The sequence below is a fragment of the Mustela erminea genome, chromosome 19 (genome assembly GCF_009829155.1).
Source record: "Mustela erminea isolate mMusErm1 chromosome 19, mMusErm1.Pri, whole genome shotgun sequence".
Classification (NCBI taxonomy): domain Eukaryota; kingdom Metazoa; phylum Chordata; class Mammalia; order Carnivora; family Mustelidae; genus Mustela; species Mustela erminea.
Window position 1 is genome coordinate 591,120 of NC_045632.1, and position 22,008 is coordinate 613,127.

The 22,008-nt window shown below is 53.6% G+C and overlaps 2 protein-coding genes across 4 annotated transcripts in view; both read left to right on the forward strand.

The window, feature by feature from the left end:
- Positions 1-22,008, forward strand: part of ERFL (ETS repressor factor like) — a 278,656-nt gene that overhangs the window by 184,434 nt on the left and 72,214 nt on the right. The gene's annotated exons all lie outside the window — the stretch shown is intronic.
- The window catches only part of GRIK5 (glutamate ionotropic receptor kainate type subunit 5), a 51,586-nt gene that overhangs the window by 27,998 nt on the left and 1,580 nt on the right, over positions 1-22,008 (forward strand). For 2 of the 3 annotated variants that reach the window (XM_032323122.1, XM_032323124.1), the window contains 7 exons: positions 4,587-4,703; positions 4,936-5,045; positions 5,395-5,568; positions 15,685-15,850; positions 16,624-16,849; positions 18,646-18,774; positions 18,868-18,989. In XM_032323122.1, coding sequence (XP_032179013.1) covers positions 4,587-4,703; positions 4,936-5,045; positions 5,395-5,568; positions 15,685-15,850; positions 16,624-16,849; positions 18,646-18,774; positions 18,868-18,989 — 1,044 coding nt within the window. The remainder of the gene's footprint in view (positions 1-4,586; positions 4,704-4,935; positions 5,046-5,394; positions 5,569-15,684; positions 15,851-16,623; positions 16,850-18,645; positions 18,775-18,867; positions 18,990-22,008) is intronic. The other variant, XM_032323123.1, reaches the window with a different exon arrangement.

Consider the following 22,008-nt stretch of genomic DNA (forward strand, 5'->3'; position numbering starts at 1 on the left):
ACCTTCTGATGTGGCGTCCTGTGTTGTCCTGGGAGTAGAACCCAGCCCCCTTCCCTTCCTTCACGTTTGTCCCCCAGACCTCCCTGCAGCAGGGAGTGTGTCCAAACTAGCATCTTCCAGCAATCTCGAGTCCTTTGCCCTGCTTTATCTTTCTTCATAGCGCTTGTTGCCACCCACCATTTCATGTTCATCTTCACTGCTGGATCCCCAAAGCTAGAACCGTGCTTGGTCGGGGGTGGGTATTCCCAAGTATTTGTTAAGTAGGTAAATGAGTTGATGGACAGGCAGACTCCCTGAGGAGGGATGCAGGGCAAGGTGGTGGGTGTTTTAGCCTGTTTGTGCTTCTGTAACAGAATACCGCAGACTGGGTGGGGGGCCTGCTGAACCACAGAAATCTATTTCTCACCGTTCTGGAGACGGAGGACGTCCAAGATCAAGGTGCCGGCAGATTTAGTGTCTGGTGAGGGGCCTCTTCCTGGTTCACAGACAGCCATCTTGCTGTGCTGAATGTGGTGGAGGATGGTTCTGCTTTCTGGATGGAATGGGACAAGCGCACTAAATCCGTTCACGAGTTTCTGTCCTCATGACCTCCTCCTCACCTCCCAAGGCCGGCCTCCTAACACCATCACATTGGGGGATCAGACACGTTCATGATGTGGCAGGCGGTGGACGCTGGGTGGCATGGGCCTCAATGGGCTGGGTGAGGAGTACAGGGACAGCGTAAGGAGAGTGGGCGTTGTTGCCAGCTTTAAGCAGGGCTGCTGTGACCCAGGCTGTAGTTTCTGGGGCCCCTTGGGTGGCTGGCTGAGCTTTCCAGTCCTGAGACATGGTGATAGGGGCAGGAGCAGGGCTGTGAAGTTGGAGGAAGCGATTGATTCCAGAAGTGTTTGGGGGAAGAATCAGGAGAGCTTGAGGATAGGAGCAGTGAGGGGTGGAGAGATGTCAAGGACAATATTGGGGAGAGGGTGGGGGGCTTCTGCCTGGGATGACCCCGGGGACAGGGTGGGGGCTGAGTTTGCTGGCTGTATGTTGACGAGAATTTCAAGGACCCGTTGTTCCCTCTAGTCACATGCAAAGCACCCGTCTCCTGAGCTCCCTGGGACCTGGACCCTGTCCTCCGATGCCGCTGGCCTGGGTAGGGACAGTGGACTGGCAAAACCCTGAGAGGGGGACCAGTTCTGAACCACAGGGTCAGCTATAAGCCAGGAGCTTATCTCCACTCTGCTTCTGTTTCTTCATGTGCGAAATGGGAAGAATGGTTCCCTGACAGGGCTGCTCTGGGGACTACGTGAGCTACTCTGGGCGGGGGGAGCCCTGAAACAGTGGCCACAGGGTGCGTGCTGTGTGAGGGTGAGCCTCTGGGCCCAGGCGTTTCCGTGAAGCATGGGGAAGGAGAGCATTGTCTGTCTGGGTCACTCTGGAGGCCCCTGGAGGAGGGGGGCACGTTCCTCATTCTTCCCTGGGGCAGACACGGTGCCTCCAGCCTGCCCTGCTTCTGCGGGTTCCACTGTGGAGGCAGAGATGCAAACAGATGTTTTCCAAACTGAGCTAAAGGCTGTGGTAGATCCAAGGGCATTGAGCCTGGGAAGGTCTGGAGAAGGTGCCACAGAGGAGCGAGGGTTCAGGGGACCCTGTCGGGGTGGGTGGGATCCAGTTCTGTGCAGAGTGGGGGGCTCCATGCAAAGGCAGTGTTCACTGAGGTGGAGGGTGGAAAGCAGCTGAGTGAGACGGGGTGAGAGGCTCAGGAGTATGGTGGGGAATGGTGGCAGCCCTGGGGGCTGCTCAGAGAGGCCAGACTTGGTCAAAATCCAGCAGTGTTTGTTGGGAACCCCTGTGTAGGTTCTGGGGTGCACCTCTAACCAGATGGACAAGGAACTGGTAATTTAGTAGGAAAGCTAGTCCACGAATAAGCAAACAGGCAGGGTCATCTCCAGTAGTGCAAAGCAGGATATAAAATGGGGTAATGGGTAATATGAGAGAGAGGACCCTGTAAGTGGGGTCTGGAGGCTGCTGTGGAGAGGGCTGAAGGAGGGAAATGTGAGCTATATCTTGAATGGTGAGGCAGAGCTCTGGAGGAGCATATGCAAAGGCCCTGAGGTAAGGAATGAGCCTTCTGTGTCAAAGAACAAAAGGCAGCCACTGTGGCTGGAGCCGAGTGGGTGAGGGGAAAGGCATGAGGCGAGGCCAGCAGGTGGTGGGTCTCAGATCACCAGGGCCTCTTGGCCATGAAAGGGATTTGTTGCAGGTGGTAGTGCAAAGCCACCCAGGGCTTTCAAGCAGGGGACCTTCCATTTGGACTATGGGGTTCTGAGTGATGGTTGGGGGGCCGGTGAGGTAGCTGGTGTGGTTGTGAGGAGAGCAACTCTGATGGTCAGGGCCTGGACGAGGTGGGGGGATGGACAGGAGTGGACAGATCTGAGGTGCGTTTTAGCAGTAGAGTCTCTGCCCTTGCTGCTGGAGGAGAGGTAGAGAATTTGGGAAAGGGAAGAAGTGGGTTTGGCCTAGATATTGGCCTGAGACGAGCTGCCCAGAGTGGGTGAGGAGGCCAGGGAGCAGAGCAAGAGATGGAGAAGAAGGGTACTGGGAGCGCTTTGGGGAGGAAGAGGGCCCCTGGAGCCTGACCTAGGGATGAACAGCCCCCTCCTGATCCCCATTTGCAAAGCTGCTGCCTCCTGTTTTCTGAAGGGGAGACTCGGGCCCCTAGGAAGGGCCTTCCCGGGGTGCATCTCCTGTGGGTGCATCAAAGTCATAGTGCATCAATACAAAGTCATGTATTAGCTGACATCATTCCTGGCAGTTCACATATTAGTCATAAGAGTGGTGAGTGTGTAAGAGGCAAGAAGCTCCTTACTCTCACTCTCCAGGAATTCCAAAGGGTGTGCCTCCCCCACCCCGATCCAGCTGTGTTTTGGGCCCCTGACACAGTTTGCCACCTCTGCATTCTGCCCTGGGGCTGGAGCCATGTCCCTCACCTCATGGTAGCTGTTTGACCTGGGCCCCACTTGCGTCCACACCCGTGTTACCTCGTATGCTTTGTGTGTCAGCCGCTTCTGTGAGTGTGTGTCCCCCCTGGGCCGGTGAGCTGGGCCCTCTATTCTTATTTCAGCCCTATGGGTCTCTGCTTGAATTTGGAGTCAATTCTGGGGTCCAGTGGAGGTGTGGGGGATAGTCTATATGCCTGGAAGGGGTGTCCTGGGAGCTGGGTCCCAACACCGGGGAAGTGCTGTGTGAGACATCTCACCCAACCCCGTCCCCATTTTGCAGATGCGCAAACTGAGGCCCAGAGACATGGAAGTCCCTGCCCGAGGTCACCCAGAGAACCCAGGGCAGAGCCGGGGCTCCTCATTCCCACACCGGGCCCTTTCTAGTGCTCTGCCCCCTTTGTCATGTATGTACACATTGAGGGCCATATGTGCCTCGAGGGAACACCCCTCCCCTGTGTGTCTCCACTGCTCCCTACGCTGTGTCGAGGGCACAAGTCTGTCTGCCTGTGCCCCTGCTGCTAGTATATCACTGGGCCAGCCTGTATCTCAGCCCGTGTGTGTGGATGTGGCGTGGTGTGCACACATCAGTCGTGGCATATGCGCGACCCGACGCTGCTCACGTGTGCTGAGTGCAGTGGGAAGGGTGTGCGAAGTGCTGGCTTTTTCCCAGTCTTCTGTCCAGCCCACAGCTAAAGGCCGGCTAAGTCCCCTTGAGCTAGAGCGAAATGATCCTTCTGGATAAGGGATTCTGGGTATGCCCACCAGACACTAACGTGAGCCATTCTCTCTGTTCCGCCCCTCCGGCTCCCCACCCTTGCCACCTCAGACCTGGACCCCAGGCACTCCTCTCCGCCTTGAGACCATTTGCAGCTCCCCCTGAGGTCATTCTGTTGGTTGAGCTGGGCGCCGGTCCGGTCTTGGGGGTGCCTTGATGCACACATGTAGGTCACCTGTGCCAGCCGATGGCGGGAGAGTCGAGGTCCCATCTCTGTGTTAAGGTCCCCCAGCTGCTGCCTTTGCTGACGAGTGTCTTTGCCTCTCTGAGATTCAGTTTCTCCATCTGTAAAACGGGGCTAATAGTGGCCTTCCCGGAGATGTTGGAAGGAGGACTCAAGGTAATCCATAGAAAGTGTTACCTAGCGTGGACCCTGGCGCAAAGTCAGCGCGTAGTGAATGTTCCATGTCGTGAGCCGTAGAGACAGAAGAGGAAACCAAGGCCTGAAGAGAAACCTGACTGGGTCAGTGTCCTGGGATCTCAGTGCCCATGTCACATTCTCCCCAGGACCTGGTGACGGGGGATGTGGGAGCTAAGAGGGTCTATGGTGGTTTTTTAAGGCAGGGCCTTCACAGTGAACTTGACAGGATGAAGAGGAGCGGCTGGGCAGGGAAGGGGCCGCAGGAGCCTGTCCCGGAGATGTGAGATAACAGGGGTCCAATTCTGGGCCCCAGATGCTGTTCTGGAGCGAGTGCGTGCTCCTGGCCCCTTCGGTCCCTCTCCTTTCTCTTTGCTGGCCTCTCGGGAACTCTCTCTGTGCATATCTCCCTAACTGCCCGTCTGTCTCCCCGGCCCACCCCTCTGCCCCCGCCTTGCTTCCCCTCCAGCAGAAGGCGGACCTGGCTGTGGCTGCATTCACCATCACAGCGGAGCGGGAGAAGGTCATCGACTTCTCCAAACCCTTCATGACCCTGGGGATCAGCATCCTCTACCGAGTGCACATGGTACGGCTCCCCAGACAGGTGGAGGCTGTGGGGCAGGGGGCTGGCTGTGGGGCAGGGGGTTGGCAGTGGGGCAGGGGGCTGGCGGTGGGGCTGACGCCTGTGCCCCCAAGGGAAGCAGAGGCTGAGGGCTGGACCCTGAGGGGCCACTCGGGCTCATGGACACCTGGCAGGGCTGGGGCAGGGGACGCACGCGGGTCGGGGAGGCTCTGGGCCTCATGCCCTCTCCCTGCAGGGCCGCAAGCCTGGCTATTTCTCCTTCCTGGACCCCTTCTCCCCTGCTGTGTGGCTCTTCATGCTCCTTGCCTACCTGGCGGTCAGCTGCGTCCTGTTCCTGGCCGCCCGGTGAGTCCACCGCCTACTACCTAGGAAGAGCCCTGGGCTGGGGTGTCTGTGACTGACCCGGATATTCCGTGCCGGGCCTCAGACTCCTGGGCCCTCCTTTCTCCCTCTCTCTCTGTCTGCGTGCCCTGTCCCACCTTGTGGCTCTGATTTTGTTCTGCTGTTCTCTCTCTGGGCCTATCCCCTTCCCATTCTCTCTCTTTCTTCTCTGTTTCTCTCTGCACCTCTCTGTGCATCTCTTGCTGCCTCTTCTGTGTGTCTGTGTGCCTCTGTGTTTCTTTCTACTTCTCTTTGTGTGTATTTCCTTTCTACCTTGGCTCCATCCATCCCTCACTCCCATGTCTCTCCACAGGCTGAGTCCCTACGAGTGGTATAACCCCCACCCGTGCCTGCGGGCGCGTCCTCACATCCTGGAGAACCAGTACACACTGGGCAACAGCCTCTGGTTCCCCGTGGGGGGCTTCATGCAGCAGGGCTCGGAGATCATGCCTCGGGCGCTGTCCACACGCTGTGTCAGTGGAGTCTGGTGAGCAGCCTTCTGTCTGTCCTGCCCAGGGTGGGGAGGGTCCCTTCTGAGGCCTGGGTGGATTCCGGGACCCCTCCACCAGCTGTGTGACAGGGAATGGGGTGGGGAGAGCTGAGTCCCAGCTCTGCCCCCGCTAGCTGTGTGACCTTGGGATGTGAGGCCACATCCCCTCTCCACGCCTCAGTGTCCTCATCTGAAAAATGGGGATAGAAATGCCCACATGTCAGGTTGTAAGGACTCAGCTGGGATGCTACGCAGAAGTGCTTCTTCCAACATGAGGATTATAATTGGAACCACATAAGCCTGGCTGTCGCTGGCCCAACTGTTGCTGGCTCACCCCCGTGCCCTGGTGGTCACGGAGATCTGGGGCAGCCTTCACTATCCAGGGGTGCCTGTGCCCTCAAAGTCCCTTGGGGACCCCAGTAATGTGAACAGAGCTTACTTTATCCCTGTGATGAGCTCCAAGAAGCCACATGTTGGAGAGCAGACATGGTCAACTCATGTCAGTGTGGCCCACCACTTTTTAAATATTTGAATTAGCATTTAAAAATGGGGCAGATTCACTCAGGAATCCAGATTTCTCCCTCTTGTTGAAAATTCAGGGGCTGTGGTCGTGCTAGATGAGGCGGCATTCTCCCGGGTTCATGCATCTGAGCCCTGAGACCAGGCACTCCCCAGGGCCACTTGCTCCAGCGCCACCCACGCCCTGCCCTGCTCCCCAGGCCCCCTCTTGCTGAACATTTCTTCCTCGTCTCCTCCCCATCCCCAAGAATTCATGCCTTGACAGCCAGGCAGCAGATGCTTCAAGAGGCCCTCCTATGCCAGGCACTCAGGTGAAGAATCCGGCCTCAGAGGCAGAGGAGCGGAGAAGAAGGAGTTAAACAAATAAACCCAGGAACGTCCTGTTTGACCCCAGGACTAAACAAAGCCCTGAGACAGCATCTCATTCAAAGCTCACTCAAGGCTAACGTTGAGTGAGTGCCAGGCTGTGCCCACCCCACTAGGACTTACTGCCATAGAGCAAGCCGTTGGCAGGTCGCTTGGCCCATTGGCTTTGCACCTTTGGAGTCTCGATGACATTTTTTTTTTTAACAACTTGGGACTGGCATCCTTCCAAGCGTCATGGACCCTGTGCTAGTTTCCTATTGCTGCTGCAACAAGTAAGACAGGTTTAGTGGCGTAAAGCCATATAAATGTATTTTCTTATGGGTCTGGAGGTCAGAAAGCAGAAATCTCACTAGACAGCAAGGTCTGTGTGCATCTGACACTAGACTCGAGTCCAGGTGTGGGCAGCCCTCGCTCCTCCTGGAGGCTCTAGGGGAGGTTCTGTTTGCCTGACTCTTCTAGCATCCAGAAGCCACCTGCATTCCTCGGTTTGTAGCCACTTTCTCTGGCTCTCACCTCCTCCTTGCATACATAAGGAGCCCTGAGATACCACTGGGCCCACCCGAATAATCCGGGATAATCGCCCCATCTCAAATTCCCTAACTTCATCATATCTGTAAAGGCCCTTTGGCGGGACATACTCACAAGTTGCAGGGCTTTGGATGGACACATCTCTGGGGGGTGGGGGTCCTCCTTCTGCCAACCACCTACCATGGCTGCAGCTTACTGAGGTCGTCAAGTGTAACGATGTGTCAGATGCACACAGACCTTGCTGTTAAAGCAAAGGGCACATGCAACAACAGTAGGGTATGTGGGTGCTCAGGGAAGCCTCCTTGAGGAGGTCCCATCTCAGCTGAGTCCTAAAGGTGAAAACAGAGGCATCCATGCCCAGGAGAGAGGGATGAGCATTGTAGACAGGCTAGAGGAGGCTCACGGCAGCTGGGACAAATCTGGCCGAGGCCTGGGGTCAGTGGCCGACCGGTGACCTCCTCTCTGCAGGGCGTTCCTTCTGCCCCTCGTTCAGGGGCCCCTTCCCCAGCCAGGTGTTCTCTGCCTGTACCATCACCATTAACAAGTAATGGAGACCTGGACCCGGAGCTCACTCCCGTCTTCACGCCCAGTCCTTCCACACATACGCTCAGTCACTGGGTCAGCGGATGTCTCAACAGATGTTTCTTAATCTCTGACTGGGACCCCAGCACCATGACGCGGCAGTCCAATGCCTAGGGGACTTGGCGGCCAGTGGGCCGCTAACCCGCCTCCCGGGCCCTCCATCTTTGGGGTCCGTTGGGGTCACAACCTCCTACAGCCGGCCGCTTCATTCGGGATGGCCCCTTTCCAAGCTCCAAGTCAGTGCCTCTGAGGTTCTGCCTGACCGGCCGCAGCCCCGCCCTCCCTGGGTGCCCCCCCGCCCCCCATTCTTGCGACATGGTCCTTGCACCTCCCTCTTTTCTGCTCTGTGAGCCCTGCCTGCCCTCTGGTCCGCCCACCTCAGGTAGGTTCCTAGACCACCACACTTTGATCATTGTCCTCAACTTCTCCTCAGGGCGTCCTGTCCTCAGAGCCCTCCCAGCAACCTCAGATTTAGTCCACAGCCTGGCTCCTTACCCCCGGTTCCACCAGGGCCACACAGGACGCTTTTATGGATGCGTCCAGTATACGCGATTAGCTACCCGCCTTCTAGAAACTCCTCACCTCCAGGCTCTTGTGGCCTTATGGACCCTGTGTTTCATTGCACCAGGGGGCTACTGCCCTTTGCCCTCACTCATGCGAGCTCCTCCCTCCACACTGGTGATGTGGCAGCACCTGCAGACCCAGCGCCTTCATTTTATGACAAATATTTTCTAACATCTGCTTTCCCACCCTGATGAAATTCGAGGGTAATATATGTACTTACGCGCCTGTCTACACATTTTTTTTTAAAGATTTTATTTATTTGACAGACAGAGATCACAAGTATGCAGAGAGGCAAGCAGAGAGAGGGGGAAGCAGGCACCCCGCTGAGCAGAGAGCCCAATGCGGGGCTCCATCCCAGGACCCTGAGATCATGACCTGAGCCGAAGGCAGAGGCTTTACCCACTGAGCCACCCAGGTGCCCCCTATACATGATTTAAAACAAATCCATAACTTGTCCTGACTGCAATACAAGGAAGAGAAAGGGACGTGATCTGTGGTAGGATAGCACGACAGCAGTGCATCAGTGTTCTGGCGGGGCCTCTCCAGGGAGAAAGCAGGAGTCAGGCGGCAACACCGACTTCCAATGGGTACCTTAGGAATGAGGAGAAGTGAGACCGTTTAATAGAGTTGTGTCAACACCTGAGACTTGACACTTTAAAGTAGTTGGTCAGTGAGTATGTTTGTACTAATACAAACCACCCTGAGCATGGTGATTTCCCAGTACAGCTTCTCCAAGAGTCTCAGTTTGGTGCTGCAGAAACCGTGAGCTGGCCGCTGCCAGAGACCCGAGTTCCGAACGGTGAAGGGTTCTTGGCAAAGTTTCAAACACAACATCCAGTTGTTCCTCAGTCTGAACAACAGATGCATTTCTAGAAACTTTGGTTTCTGTTAGAACCATGCAAAACCATGGTTGGCTTGTATGTGCCAAGGAGATAGGTTCAGGGAGTGATGGACTGGATTTTCCCTGTTATTTAGACTGGGCTGCATCGCCAGACACCTGCCCCCACCCACCAACACCAGGAGCTACCAGGGTGGCCCCCATCTGTGTCCCCTTGCTCTGTCCCTGTGAGTGTGCTCACCCCACCCCCACAGTCACCACCACCAGTCAGCCACCTTGTACCCTTGGGGTCAAGGTGGTCCCTACTATGGACCCGGCACTGAGTAGTTTTGTCTTGACTCAGTGAGATCGGCACTTGGGGTAGCTTTGAAGAGACTTGGTTTCCAGAGAGCTGTGTCAGACCCTGCGTCTTTGTGAGTCGGGTTCACGGGGGGGCTGTGTTCAACATCCCTCTGTCCTCCACTCCACCGCCGCCCCAGGGCCTAACTTGGCACCATGCTTGTGAGCTCAGCGAAGGGTAGCTGCCGTCTTCATGATTAAACGCTGGGGGAGGGGCTGGTCTGGAAGGCCCTCCCAGCTTCGCCCCTGTCTTCCTGCCCCACAGATCTGTACCGTCTCAGGCAGCCTGGCCACTCTCACCTGCTAGGCAGGAGGACAGACAGGTTCAGGGTAGGACAAGTGGGCTCCGTGGTGAGGTCAGCAGGTGCCTCTTCTCCCCTCCCACGGCTCCCTGCCGTGCCCCAAGCAGCCCATCCTCTGACAACAGCCCTGTTAGGGGCAGCCGGCTCTTGTCCTCGCTCGGCAGAGGAGTCCAAGGTCACATGACGAGCCAGTGAGAGAGCCAGGATTTGGGGATTTTCCAGAGATCTTTGTATTATTGATTTCTTGTTTAGTTCCACTGTGGTCAGAATGTTCTCTGTAGAATTTTCTTCCTTTGAAATACATGGAGACTTGTTCTGTAGCTCAGCGTAGGGTCTGTCCTGGTAACCGCTGTCGGTGACGTGGGTGGTTGCCGTGGGCTATAAACAGCAATTAGGGCCTGGAGGCTGCTAGTGTTACTTTAGGCCTCTCTCTCCCCACTGATCTTCTGTCTACTCGCTCTGTCAGTTATTGAGAGAGGGGCGTTGAAATAGCCTCCTGTAATTGTGCAGAAATCTTTTCAGTTCTAACGGTTTTTGCTTCATGAATTTTGAAGCTCTGTAATTAGGGGCATAAATGTTTAGAATTTTTATGTTGTCTTGATGAATTGATCCTTTCGTCATTATATAATGCCTCTCTTTATTCCTGGTAACATGTCTGCTCTGAAAGTTACCTTTATTTGATATTAATATAGCTACTCCAGCTTTCTTTCTTTCCTTTTTAAGATGTATTTATGTACTGGAGAGAGGAGAGGGGAAGAATGTGAGTCAGGATAGGGGCAGAGAGAGAATCTCAAGCAGACCCCACACTGAATGCAGAGCCCGACTCGGGACTTGATCCCAGGACCCTGAGATCATGAGCCCAGTGGAAGCCAGACACTTAACCAACGGAGCCACCAAGGTCTCCTAACCACCCTAGCCTTCTCATGCTTAGTGTCGGTATAGCATATCTTTTCTTACCCCTCTGCTTCTGACCTACCTGGACCATTATCTTTAAAGTGGGCTTCTTGGGGTGCCTGGGTGGCTCAGTGGGTTAAGCCTCTGCCTTTGGCTCAGGTCATGATCTCACGATCATGGGATCAAGCCCCACGTCGGGATCTCTGCTCATCAGGGAAACTGCTCCCTCTTTTCTCTCTCTGCCTGCCTCTCTGCCTACTGTGATCTCTGTCTGTCAAATAAATAAATCTTTAAAAAAAAAAAAAAAAACTATGTGGGTTTCTTTTTTTTTTTTTAAAGATTTTATTTATTCATTTGACAGACAGATCACAGGCAGGCAGAGAGAGAGGAAGGGAAGCAGGCTCCCTGCTGAGCAGAGAGCCCGATGCAGGGCTCCATCCCAGGACCCTGGGATCATGACCCGAGCCAAAGGCAGAGGCTTTAACCCACTGAATCACCCAGGCGCCCCCAAAGTGGGTTTCTTATAGGCAGCATAGATAGGCCTTGGAGCAGGGGTTGGCACACTTTTTCAATATTGGGCCAGATAGTAAACATTTTAGTCTATGCTGGCCATCCGGTCTCTGTCACAGCTATTCTGCTCTGCCCTGTACTGTGAGAGGGGCCAGAGAGGACACACTGGTGAATGAGTGTGGCTGTGTTCCAATAAAACTTTATGGACACTGACACCGAAATTTGACTTTTATATGTCATGTGTCATGAAGTGTATGGCTCTTCTTTCATTCTCTTTTGAGACATTTAAAAATGTGAAGGCCATTCTTAGCCTGGGGGTTGTGCAAAAAGAGCAAGACAGATTTGGCCCGTGGGCCATCCTTTGCCAACCCCTGGTTGAGATCACTTATGTTAAATGCAATTACTGTTACAGCTGGGCTTAAATCTGTCACCTTGCTACTTGTTTTTAATATGTCCCATCTCTTTTGGCTCCCTTTTCCCTCTTTTCCTGTCTTCCTTTGGATTTGAGATTTTTAGGATTCTGTTTCATGTCCACTATTGACTTTATTAAGCATACTTTTTTTTTTTTTAAGATTTTATTTGTTTGACAGAGAGAGAGACAGTGAGAGCGGGAACAGAAGCAGGGGGAGTGGGAGAGGGAGAAGCAAGCTCCCCGCTGAGCAGGGAGCCCAATACGGGGTTCGATCCCAGGACCCTGGGATTGTGACCTGAGCCAAAGGCAGCTGCTTAACAACTGAACCACCCAGGCAGCCGTATGAAGCATATTTTTACAAATTTTTTTCTCAGTAGTTGCTTGCTTTGGGTTTACAATATGCCTTTTTAATTGATTACAAAATAATTTCAAGTAACATCACATAAGATGGAGATCCTTACGGCAGCATTCCATCCCTCCCATTTGTATTACTTCTGTTTATCTTATGAACCTTACAACATATGAGGTGTGTGTGTGTGTGTGTGTGTGTGTGTGTTTAAACAATAAATGTTTTTAATTTTTATTTTTGGAAACATTTTATGTATTTATTTGAGAGAGACAGAGCATGAGTTGGGGGTTGCTGGGTAGGAGAGGGAGAAACAGGCTCACCACAGAACAGGGAGCCCGATGCAGGATTTGATCCTAGGACCCTGGGATCATGACCTGAGCCAAAGGCAGACACTTAACCGACTGAGTCACCCAGGCACCCGAAAGAGATTTTATTTTTAAGTAATCTCTACATCCAGTGTGAGGCTATAACCTCTGCCTTCGGTTCAGGTCGTGATCCCAGGATCCTGGGATCGAGCCCCACATCAGTTCCCTGTTCAGCTGAGAGCCTGCCTCTCCCTCTCCTACTCCCCCTGCTTATGTTCCCGCTCTCCATCTCTCTCTGTCAAATAAATAAATAAAATCTTTAAAAATATATTAATTCTCCCAGTTTTTGTTTGTATGAAAAATTAGCTAGTGTGTTTCCTTCTTTGAAGGATCTTTTTGACTGATACAGAATATAAGATTGACAGGTTGTTTTTCCCTTTCAGCACATTGTTGCATGGTCTCCTGACTCTGATAAGAAGTGTGTTGTCACTCTAATTTTTATTCTTCTGGCTGCTTTTAAAAAAAAAATTTCTTTATAAGATTTTATTTATTTATTTGACAGATAGAGGCACAAGTAGGCAGAGAGGCAGGCAGAGGGAGAGGGAGAGGCAGAGTCCCTTCTGAGCAGAGAGTCTGATGCGGAGCTCGATCCCAGAAACTTGGGTTATGACCTGAGCCGAAGGTAGATGCTTAACTGACAGCCACTCAGGCACCCCACTTCTTTTCTTAAAGATTTCTTTATTTGAGGGGCACCTGGGTGGCTCAGTCATTAACCGTCTGCCTTTAGCTCAGGTCATGATCTCAGGGCCCTGGGATGGAGCCCCGCATCAGGCTCCCGGCTCAGTGGGAAGCCTGCTTCTCTCTCTCCCACTTCCCCTGCTTTAATTCCCTCTCTCGCTGTCTCTCTCTGTGTTAAATAAATAACTAAAACCTTTTTAAAACATTTAATTTTTTTTAAGATTATTTATTTATTTATTTGACAGACAGAGATCGCAAGTAGGCAGAGAGGCAGGCAGAGAGAGAGGAGGAAGCAGGCTCCCCACTAAGCAGAGAGCCCAATACGGGGTTCGATCCCAGGATCCTGGGGTCATGACTGAGCCAAAGGCAGAGGCTTTAAACCACTGAGACACCCAGGCACCCCTAAAACCGTTTTTTTTTTTTAAAGATTTATTTATTTGAGAGAGAGAACAAGAGAGCACAGGAGGGAGGGGCAGAAGAAGAGAATCCTAAGTAGAGTCTGCACTGAGGAAGCCTGACGGGCTTGATCTCATGACCCTGAGATCACAACATGAGCCGCAATCAAATCAGATGCTTACAAGACTGAGCCACCCAGGCGCCCACTATATACTTTTTTTTTTTTTTTTTTTTTTTTTTTTTTTAAGATTTCTGTGTTAGAGAGAGAAAGAGAGTTCTGGCTGCTTTTAAGATATTCTTTAGGGACTCCTGAGTGGCTCAGTTGGTTAAGCATCTGACTCTTGATTTTGACTTAGGTCAGGATCTCAGGGTTGTGAGACTGCCCTGCGTCAGTCTCCGGGCTGAGCATAGAGCCTGCTTAATATTCTCTCTCTCCCTCAGCCCACCCCAGCCCCTGGCACATATTCTCTCTCTAAAAAAGAAAAAAATGTATATTCTCCTTATCACTGGTTTTCAGTGATTGATTGTAACGTGATTTGATGGATTTTATGTGTATGTGTGTTTATCCTACTTTGGTTTCATTGAGTTTCTTATGTCTGCCAGTTTATAATTTTTATCAGATTTGAAAAAGCTTCGGCCAGTACTTCTTCAAATATTTTTTCCTCTTATCCTCTTCCTTTTCTCTCCTTATGGGATTCCAATCACATAGGTAAAGACCACTTGATACTATTCAACAGGCCACTCAAGCTTCGTGCTCATTGTCAGTCACTTTTCCCCCTCTCTGACTTCAATTTGAATAGATTCTATTGCTGTCTTCTAATTCTCTGTTCTTTTCTGTGCAGTGTCTGATCTATGTAATCCCTTCCAGTAACATTTCCCACTCAGATGTCATATATTTAATCCCTGGACATTCCATTTGCTCCTTTTTTTAATATTTCTCTCTAGTTACATTCCAGTTTTTCTTTATATCCTTGAGAATTCTGAATATACCCATAATAGCTTTTTAATACCCTCATCTGCTAATTCCATCATTCTGCCAGTTCTGGTTCTGTTTCAGTTGAGTGACTTGTCTCTCACTGTTTCCTGCACCTTTGTTTGTTTCCTTTTTTTAAAGATTTATTTATTTATTTGAGAGCGAGGGAGGAGGGTCAAAGGGAGAGGGAGAGAGACACTTTAGTAGACTCCAAGGTGAGCCCAGAGCCCGATGTGAGCCTTGATCTGACAACCCTGAGCTCAGACCTGAAATGAAACCGAGAGTCAGATGCTTAACCCACTGCACCACCCAGGGGCACCCTTCCCTGCACATTTACATATCTGATAATTTTTTTACTGAATGACAGACATTGTGAATTTTACATTGTTTACATTGTTGAATATATTACTTTAGAGAGTCTCCAACTTCCTCTGGCAGGCAGTTAAGTTCCTTGTGGATAATTTTGATCCTTTCCAGGCCTATTTTTCAGTTCTTTGAGGGCAGTTCTGGCATGGCCTTTATATTCTCGGGCTGACTTAACTCTGTTTGTAATGTGTTGTCCTTTGGGGTCTTTGCTGAATGTCTCATGTATTCAGTGAGATCTCATTACTCTGACTAGAGAGAGCTCAAAAGATTCCCAGCCCTGTGTGAACCCTGGGAATTGTTGTCTGTCTTTTTTTTTTTTTTAAAGAATTTATTTGGCAGAGAGAGAAAGAGAGTGAGAGCACAAGCAGGGTGAGTGGGAGAGGGAGAAGCAGGCTCATCACTGAGCAGGGAGCCCTACGTGGGTCTCCATCCCAAGACTTGGAGATCATGACCTGAACTGAAGGCAGACACTTAACCAACTGAGCCACCCGGGCGTGCCTGATTGTTGTCTTTGAAAGCATTTCTCTGGTTCTTGGAGTTTTACCCTAAGTGTACACAGATTGGTAATCAGCCAAAGATTCAAGGGGACTCTGAGCAGATTTCTGGAACCTTCTCTCCCTGTGCATCTCCCTCTTCTTGGATTCTCTGTCCCACAAATTCTAGCCATGTTGGTCTCTCTGATCTCCAGTCTGCAACTCAGTGAGATTGCCAGACTGGGTTTCCCTTCCTGGCACCGCAGCCTGTAAATTAAATTCAGCCAGACAGCCTGGGCAATGATACGTCTCACTTCATTGTTTTTCTTTTTTTTCCTCAGGGATTACAGTCTTGTGATGCCTATTGTCCTAGGTCTTTAAATAGTTCTCTATAGTCTGTCCAGTTTTCTAGTTACTCACAGTGGAAGGGTTTTTTCTGGGTACCTTATTCTCTTATTTCTGGAAATGGAACTCTCTGGAAGCAACATTAAACCCAGAGAGTCAGGCCCCAGCATCTGTTCTCCCAGCCTTCCCACGAGTCAGCAGTTGCGGAGCCTTCTAGATGCCAAGGTCACTGAGGGGCTCTGCTGACAGGGCACATGGCCTCAGTGGGAGGGTGGCAGGCACGGCTCCAGACTGTGGCTCACTCTACCCCTCAGGTGGGCTTTCACCTTGATCATCATCTCCTCCTACACGGCCAACCTGGCCGCCTTCCTCACCGTGCAGCGCATGGAGGTGCCTGTGGAGTCAGCCGACGACCTGGCCGATCAGACCAACATTGAGTACGGCACGATCCATGCTGGGTCCACCATGACCTTCTTTCAGGTAGGGCCTTTGAGTCACCCGGGCTTGCTGCCCCTGCCACGCGTAGCCACCCGGGGTGGGGCTGGGCAGGGCCTCCTGGGTCAGACGTACGTTCGCTACAGTTTGGGAGGCTGGGGAGCAGCTGCGAGACCAGAGAAGTAGGTCTGGGAAATTGCTGAGCCCTGGGGAGAGCCTGTGGGGCACAAAGGTAGAGCAGTGTCTGGACCTCAGATCAAAGAAGGAGGACAGGTGTCGGGAGTCGTGGCAGGGGTGGGCATCCCCAGCCTGGCCTCTGCATGCCCCCCACCCCAGGCTTGTGAAGCTTTGGGGCTGTAACTGGGGCAGGGTGAGGCATTTCCCAGAAGGTTCCTGTAGGGCCTGAAGGAAGCAAACCATCCTGTTTGGCAGGGACACGGGTCTTCCCGACTCAGGCTGGGCCGTGGGTAAATTTGGAATTGAGCTTCTGCATGTAAGGCCTGGGAATGCTGAGAAGACAGGGCTGGGTGTCAGGCCAAGCCAGACCCAGGAGTGGAAGAGAGAAGACAGGCTGGAGAACAGACTGTGGCCCCTTCTTCCCAAGCCTTTGGTCCTCGGGTCCTCACTGGGCTGGTGGGTGTGTGGATAACTTGGACCTGGCCTGGAACGGTCTCATCACTCTGCTCTGCCTTTGGCTCTTTCTGCTCCCTCTGGTCTCCTCACTCACTCTCTGGTTGAGAGAAGCCTCCTAGAGGGCAGGGGACAGGGCTGAGGGGACAGACCCACCCCTGACATCCCCTTGTGCCCCCCCTGGCCAGAACTCACGGTACCAGACGTACCAGCGCATGTGGAACTACATGCAGTCCAAGCAGCCCAGTGTGTTCGTCAAGAGCACGGAGGAAGGCATTGCCCGTGTCCTCAACTCCCGCTACGCCTTCCTGCTCGAGTCCACCATGAACGAGTACCACCGGCGGCTCAACTGCAACCTCACCCAGATCGGGGGCCTCCTCGACACCAAGGGCTACGGCATCGGCATGCCGCTGGGTAGGGAGCCGGAGGGCCGGACGAGCGGGGGGCGGGGCAGGGGGGCGTCTGGGGCCATGCCCTCCCTGCAGCGGTCTGGGTGCGTCGTGCATGTCTTGCATGGCCTCCTGGCTGTGTGCCACCATCCCGAACCTCCACACTTGGGCTGCAAATACGGGTCTAGCAACAGTCAGTTCCAGCCTTGCATGGCCTCTGGGAGAGCCCAGTGAGAATGGGTGCAGCCCCAGCGCTTATGGGCCGTGACACCTGCCACCTTCCCTTGTGGCCTGAGGACTCCTTGAGGGTGAAGACCTGGTTTTATGGGCCATGTTCTCTGCCTGGAACCGACAGCCTGGCTCACGGGGTACTGAGAATACAGACGATGGATGGAGGAGGGAGGGAGGAAGGGAAGGTGGGGGAGGAAGTGGGGGTTTCTGAGGGAGGGATGGGTGGATCTGCCAGAGAAACCTGGACCTGCTTTTCCAGGGCCCAGTGCTGGAAACCCACCAATTTTGTCAGCAAACTTTGACATCTTGGCTTTTAAATCCATCTCTCTGCCACTGACTGCCGTTAGTTCTCTATTGCTGTATAACCAATGACCTCAAATCTTAGCTGCTTCGTGCTTCTCGAAGTGCTGGGCCAGGGAAGCAGGCTAGCCCAGTGCTTTGGGGGGCAGGCTCTGGAGTCACACTGACCTGGATTCAAATCCCACCTCCCTCCCTGACTCTGTGCGTGACCTTGGGCAAGAATGTCATGTGCCCCATCCAGAAGAAGGGGTGATAACACCTGATAATAACCAGGATCAGGAGGGCTTCAAATTAATGCCTCTAAACCGAGGATCCGGCGTGTAGAGGGTGCCTGATAAATAGTAATCCCTCCACTCACCCACGGCCCTTGTTCCTGGCCCCTGGCAGGGGCTTGAGAATTGCCGTAGCAAATGAAGAAATGAGTCCAGGGTAGGAAATGTGTCAGGTGTTTGGTACCTAAAAGTGGCTTAAGGCGAGGCTCTGAGGGTAGGGAGGAAAGAAGGGGTCTGGGGCTGAAGCCATGCAGCAGAGAATCATTCACGAGCGGACTGTCGGATGCCCTGCTGTGTGCTGGGCACGCGCTGCATGCTGGGATCCCAGACCAGGGAGCTGCCGAGCCCCCCACCTCCTGCTGGGGGTGCGCAGACAGCAGGCAGATAGTAAACACCTGGCTTTATAAAGCCATATCGGGTGGTCACAACTGATGGGGAGGGATGTGCTTGGAAGTTGACCAGAGATCCCTTGAGGTACCATGTGAGTAGAGCCCTGGGTGACGTGAAGGAAGGAACATTCCAGGCAGAAGTGCTAAGGTGGGATTGTGTCTGAAGGACTCAAGGAACAGCCTGGAGGCTGGTGTGGCCAGAGCTGCAAGCCCAGAGGATGGGGGCGGGGGCAGGGTGAGTAAACGCAGGATCTCTAGGCTGAGGGGAGGACCGGGTTCTCTCTGCATCGGGACCACTGGAGAATTTTGAGCACCAGAAAGGCAAGTTCTAGGACTCAGTTTCCAAAGTTGTCCCTCTGGCTGCTGTGTTAGGAAGAGCCTGGGTGGGAGGTGAGGAGAGCTGCAGGGAGGGGACCGTCACAAATGTGACATGCGGTGTACTGGGGGCATGGCCCAGGGTGGTTGCAGGGCAGGTCAAGGCAAGCAGTGGTCAGACTCAAAGGTGGACAGAGGACCCAGGGGTGTGGTGGAGGCAGGAGGAAGGGCCGTGCTAAGGGCATGATAGGGGTTTGGGTAGGCAGCATTTCAGGGCCCCAATGGCCAGTCACCCCCTTGTGTGTCTGGTCCAGGCTCCCCATTCCGGGATGAGATCACCTTGGCCATCCTGCAGCTTCAGGAGAACAACCGGCTGGAGATCCTGAAGCGCAAGTGGTGGGAGGGGGGCCGGTGCCCCAAGGAGGAGGATCATCGAGCCAAAGGTCAGCGGCCCCACATACCGTGCCATTCCCCAAGCCCTGTGGCCCCCGTTCCCGCACAGCCCCGACTCCGTGGCTTTCCCCCTCCACCCCCAGGTCTGGGCATGGAGAACATTGGTGGCATTTTTGTTGTGCTCATCTGTGGTCTCATCATTGCTGTCTTCGTGGCGGTCATGGAATTCATATGGTCCACAAGGAGGTCAGCAGAGTCTGAAGAGGTGAGGGGGTTGGCAAAGAGGGTCGGGGGGGGTAGTGTGCCCCGGGGTGGAGGGGCGTGGAGATTGTGGCCTTCCTGGAGGAATGTCAGAGGCAGTAAGGGACTGGGAGGGGGGGTGGGGGACATGACCTGAGAGACCCCTGGGGCAGAGGAGGTTCAAAAGAGGTGGGGACAGACAGAAGGGAGAGGGGAGCCAGGTGGAGGAAGGCCAGAGAAGGGAAAGCTGCAGGGACAGAGCTGAGGGTGAGGGGGGAAGGAGGGAGAAGGGTGTGGAGAGGGGCAGGGGGTGAAGCCAGGAGAAACGAGAGGTGGGTGGGGCCAGAAGATGGCAGGCTGGTTTCAGCTGCTGCCCAGTGACACTCCATCTCCTGCCCCTGCCCCTGGCCCTGCATGCTCCTGTGGCCTTCCACCTCCCCTCCCAGCCCCTCCCCCTCCTCACCTGGGCTGACCTCGCTTCCATTTCTCTGAGAAATGCGGAAGGAGCCCAAGGAAAGCATGCAGACTTCACATCTGGGCACCTGCCTGCTTTCCCCACAACCTGGTTAGTTACTCCGAGGCAATGTGCATACTCCCACTAAGTCGCCCTCCCCTGGGCCTCCATCTCCTCTCTCCCCAAGGACATTCCTCTGTGGTTCTCTGTACCCTCCCCCCATCGTCAGTTTCCTCCTCTCTGTTGGATCAAGGCTACCTGCATACAAACATGCTGTCTTCTCTCCCATGTTCCAGAAATTTCTCTTGACCCCACTTCCCCTCCCAGACACCACCCCACTTCTCCCCTAACCTTACAACCTTGAAAGAGTGCATCTGTCTGCTACTTCAGTCCCCCTCCTGCATTCTCTCTTGAACATGCTCCCATCCAGCTGTTGTCCCCACCTCCGCACTGAAGCCACTCATCACCACTCATCATCCCACGACTGGGATCCACTGCCGGAGTTTCAGGCCTCACCATACGTGAAGTAGTGATAGGCTTCAGCATAGCTGATCACAGTCCTAAAACCCTCTCCTCTGGGCTCATGCCTCACTTTTCTCCTTCTTCTGTGACCAGTCCTTTGTCAGGGCCCCTAGGGCTCCTTCCTGGACTCTTCTCTGGCTTTCTCCTGCCCCTTGGTGATCCCACCCAGCAAAATGGTTTGTGAGGCCACCGCTGTGCTGATGACATGTATTAGTTACTTATTACCATAGCTCACCCTAAGACATAGCAGCTTCAAGAAGCACGCTTAACATCAGTTTACAGTTTCTTTCTTTTTTTTTTTTTAAATATTTATTTATTTATTTGAGAGAGAGAAAGTGAGACAGAGCATGAGCGAGGAGAAGGTCAGAGAGAGAAGCAGACTCCCTGTGGAGCTGAGAGCCCGATGCGGGACTGGATCCCGGGACTCCAGGATCATGACCTGAGCCAAAGGCAGTCGTCCAACCAACTGAGCCACCCAGGCGTCCCCAGTTTACAGTTTCTATGGGTCAGAAGTCTGGGAGCGGGTTGGCTGAGTGATTCTAGCTGCCAGGGTCTCTAGTGAGGTCATGGTCATGCTGTTGGCCGAAGGCTTGCCTGGAGCCAGAGGGTGCACTTCCAAGGTGGCCTACTGTCTCCCAGTGCACTTGCAGGATTTTGATTTAGGGAGGTGACTAAGTGATGACACGGAGAGGCCAATGCCATTGAAAGAAGATTCTTATTTACTTATATTTCCCAGGAGGGGTCATGCCATACCCCACTGGGCCACAGCGGTAGGTCAGGGGCTGGAGCTGGTTTGGTCAGGGGCTGGAGCTGGGGGACAGCCTGGGCCACAGGCTTCACTGGGGTTTCTGCACAAAAGGCAAGGCCGGCAGGGAAAGCAGCTTAGAACTGGCTGATGTTGATAATGTCAGTAGGCTCTGGGCTAGAGGGGTGGTCTCTAGTGGTGTGTACCTGGCCCTGGGTGATTTAGGGCAGCAGGGTATGAGAATTAGGTTAAGTGGGTGGGGGGCTGGTGTGGGGGCTGCAGAGGTATTGAGATTGCTTGGTTTGCATATAAAAGGTGGGCTCCCAGCCCTTTGCTATCCCTAAGAATTGTCTAGCCAGTCTCCCTGGCCAGCAAGGTTTTTAAGATGTCAGAACATTCTGAGACAGAGCAACGAACAGGAGGAACACACACTCCCCTGGCAGGGGCAGGAGGCCTCAGTCCCTCCCACGGGGACCTCTCTGTAGGGCTGCTGGGGTGTCCTCACACCGTGGCAGCAGACTTCCCCCAGAGCAAGTGATCCAAGGGCGAACCCAGCAGAGGCCAAAATGTCAGCTGACTAGTCAGCTGACTAGCTGTAGTCTGCTGGTCACACAGCAGCCCCAATCCAAAGGCAGAGGGGATTCCGAAGGGTGGGAACACTGGGGGACAGGACTCTAGAAGCTACCTGCCTTAAGCCCCCCATGTGCCTCCCCCGCCCCCGGGGGGCCTATCCCTGGACCCAGGCTTTGTGCACTCGGCCCCATACTCCACATCTCCCTGTGGATGTCTGACAGAGAGCCCACAGAGCGTCACGTGGCCAGTGCAGGGCTCCTGCCCACGCACCAGACACCGCCGACATTCCGCCTGCTCAGGCCGCAGTGTGATTACCCTTCAGCCTCCTCTTGATCTCAGCCAGTTCTGTTGGCTCCACCCTCAAAATATACCCAGAATCTAGCCCCTTCTCACCTCCTTGGCCACTGCCCCTTGGCTTGCCCTTGGCCTTCCTAGTCTGTTCTCAACATAATGAAAGTACCACAGTCCTCAAAGCTCCCCAGTGCCTCCCACCTCACTGGGAAAAAGCCAAACCCTCACCAGGGGCCCCATTGCTCCTCTGACCTCCTCTTCTCCCTCTGTCCCCCTGCGTCCCCAGTCCAGCCACCCTGGTGGTTCTCCCCCACCTCCCCAGCACCTCTGTCCTTGCTGAGGTACCTGCTTGCCCTCCTTCCAGGCTCCAGGGCTCACTCCACACTGCCTTTCAGTCTCACTGAAGCTCCTCTTTGCCATGAGTGTTCCTGGACGTCCCTACTCCAGATGTGGCATGAC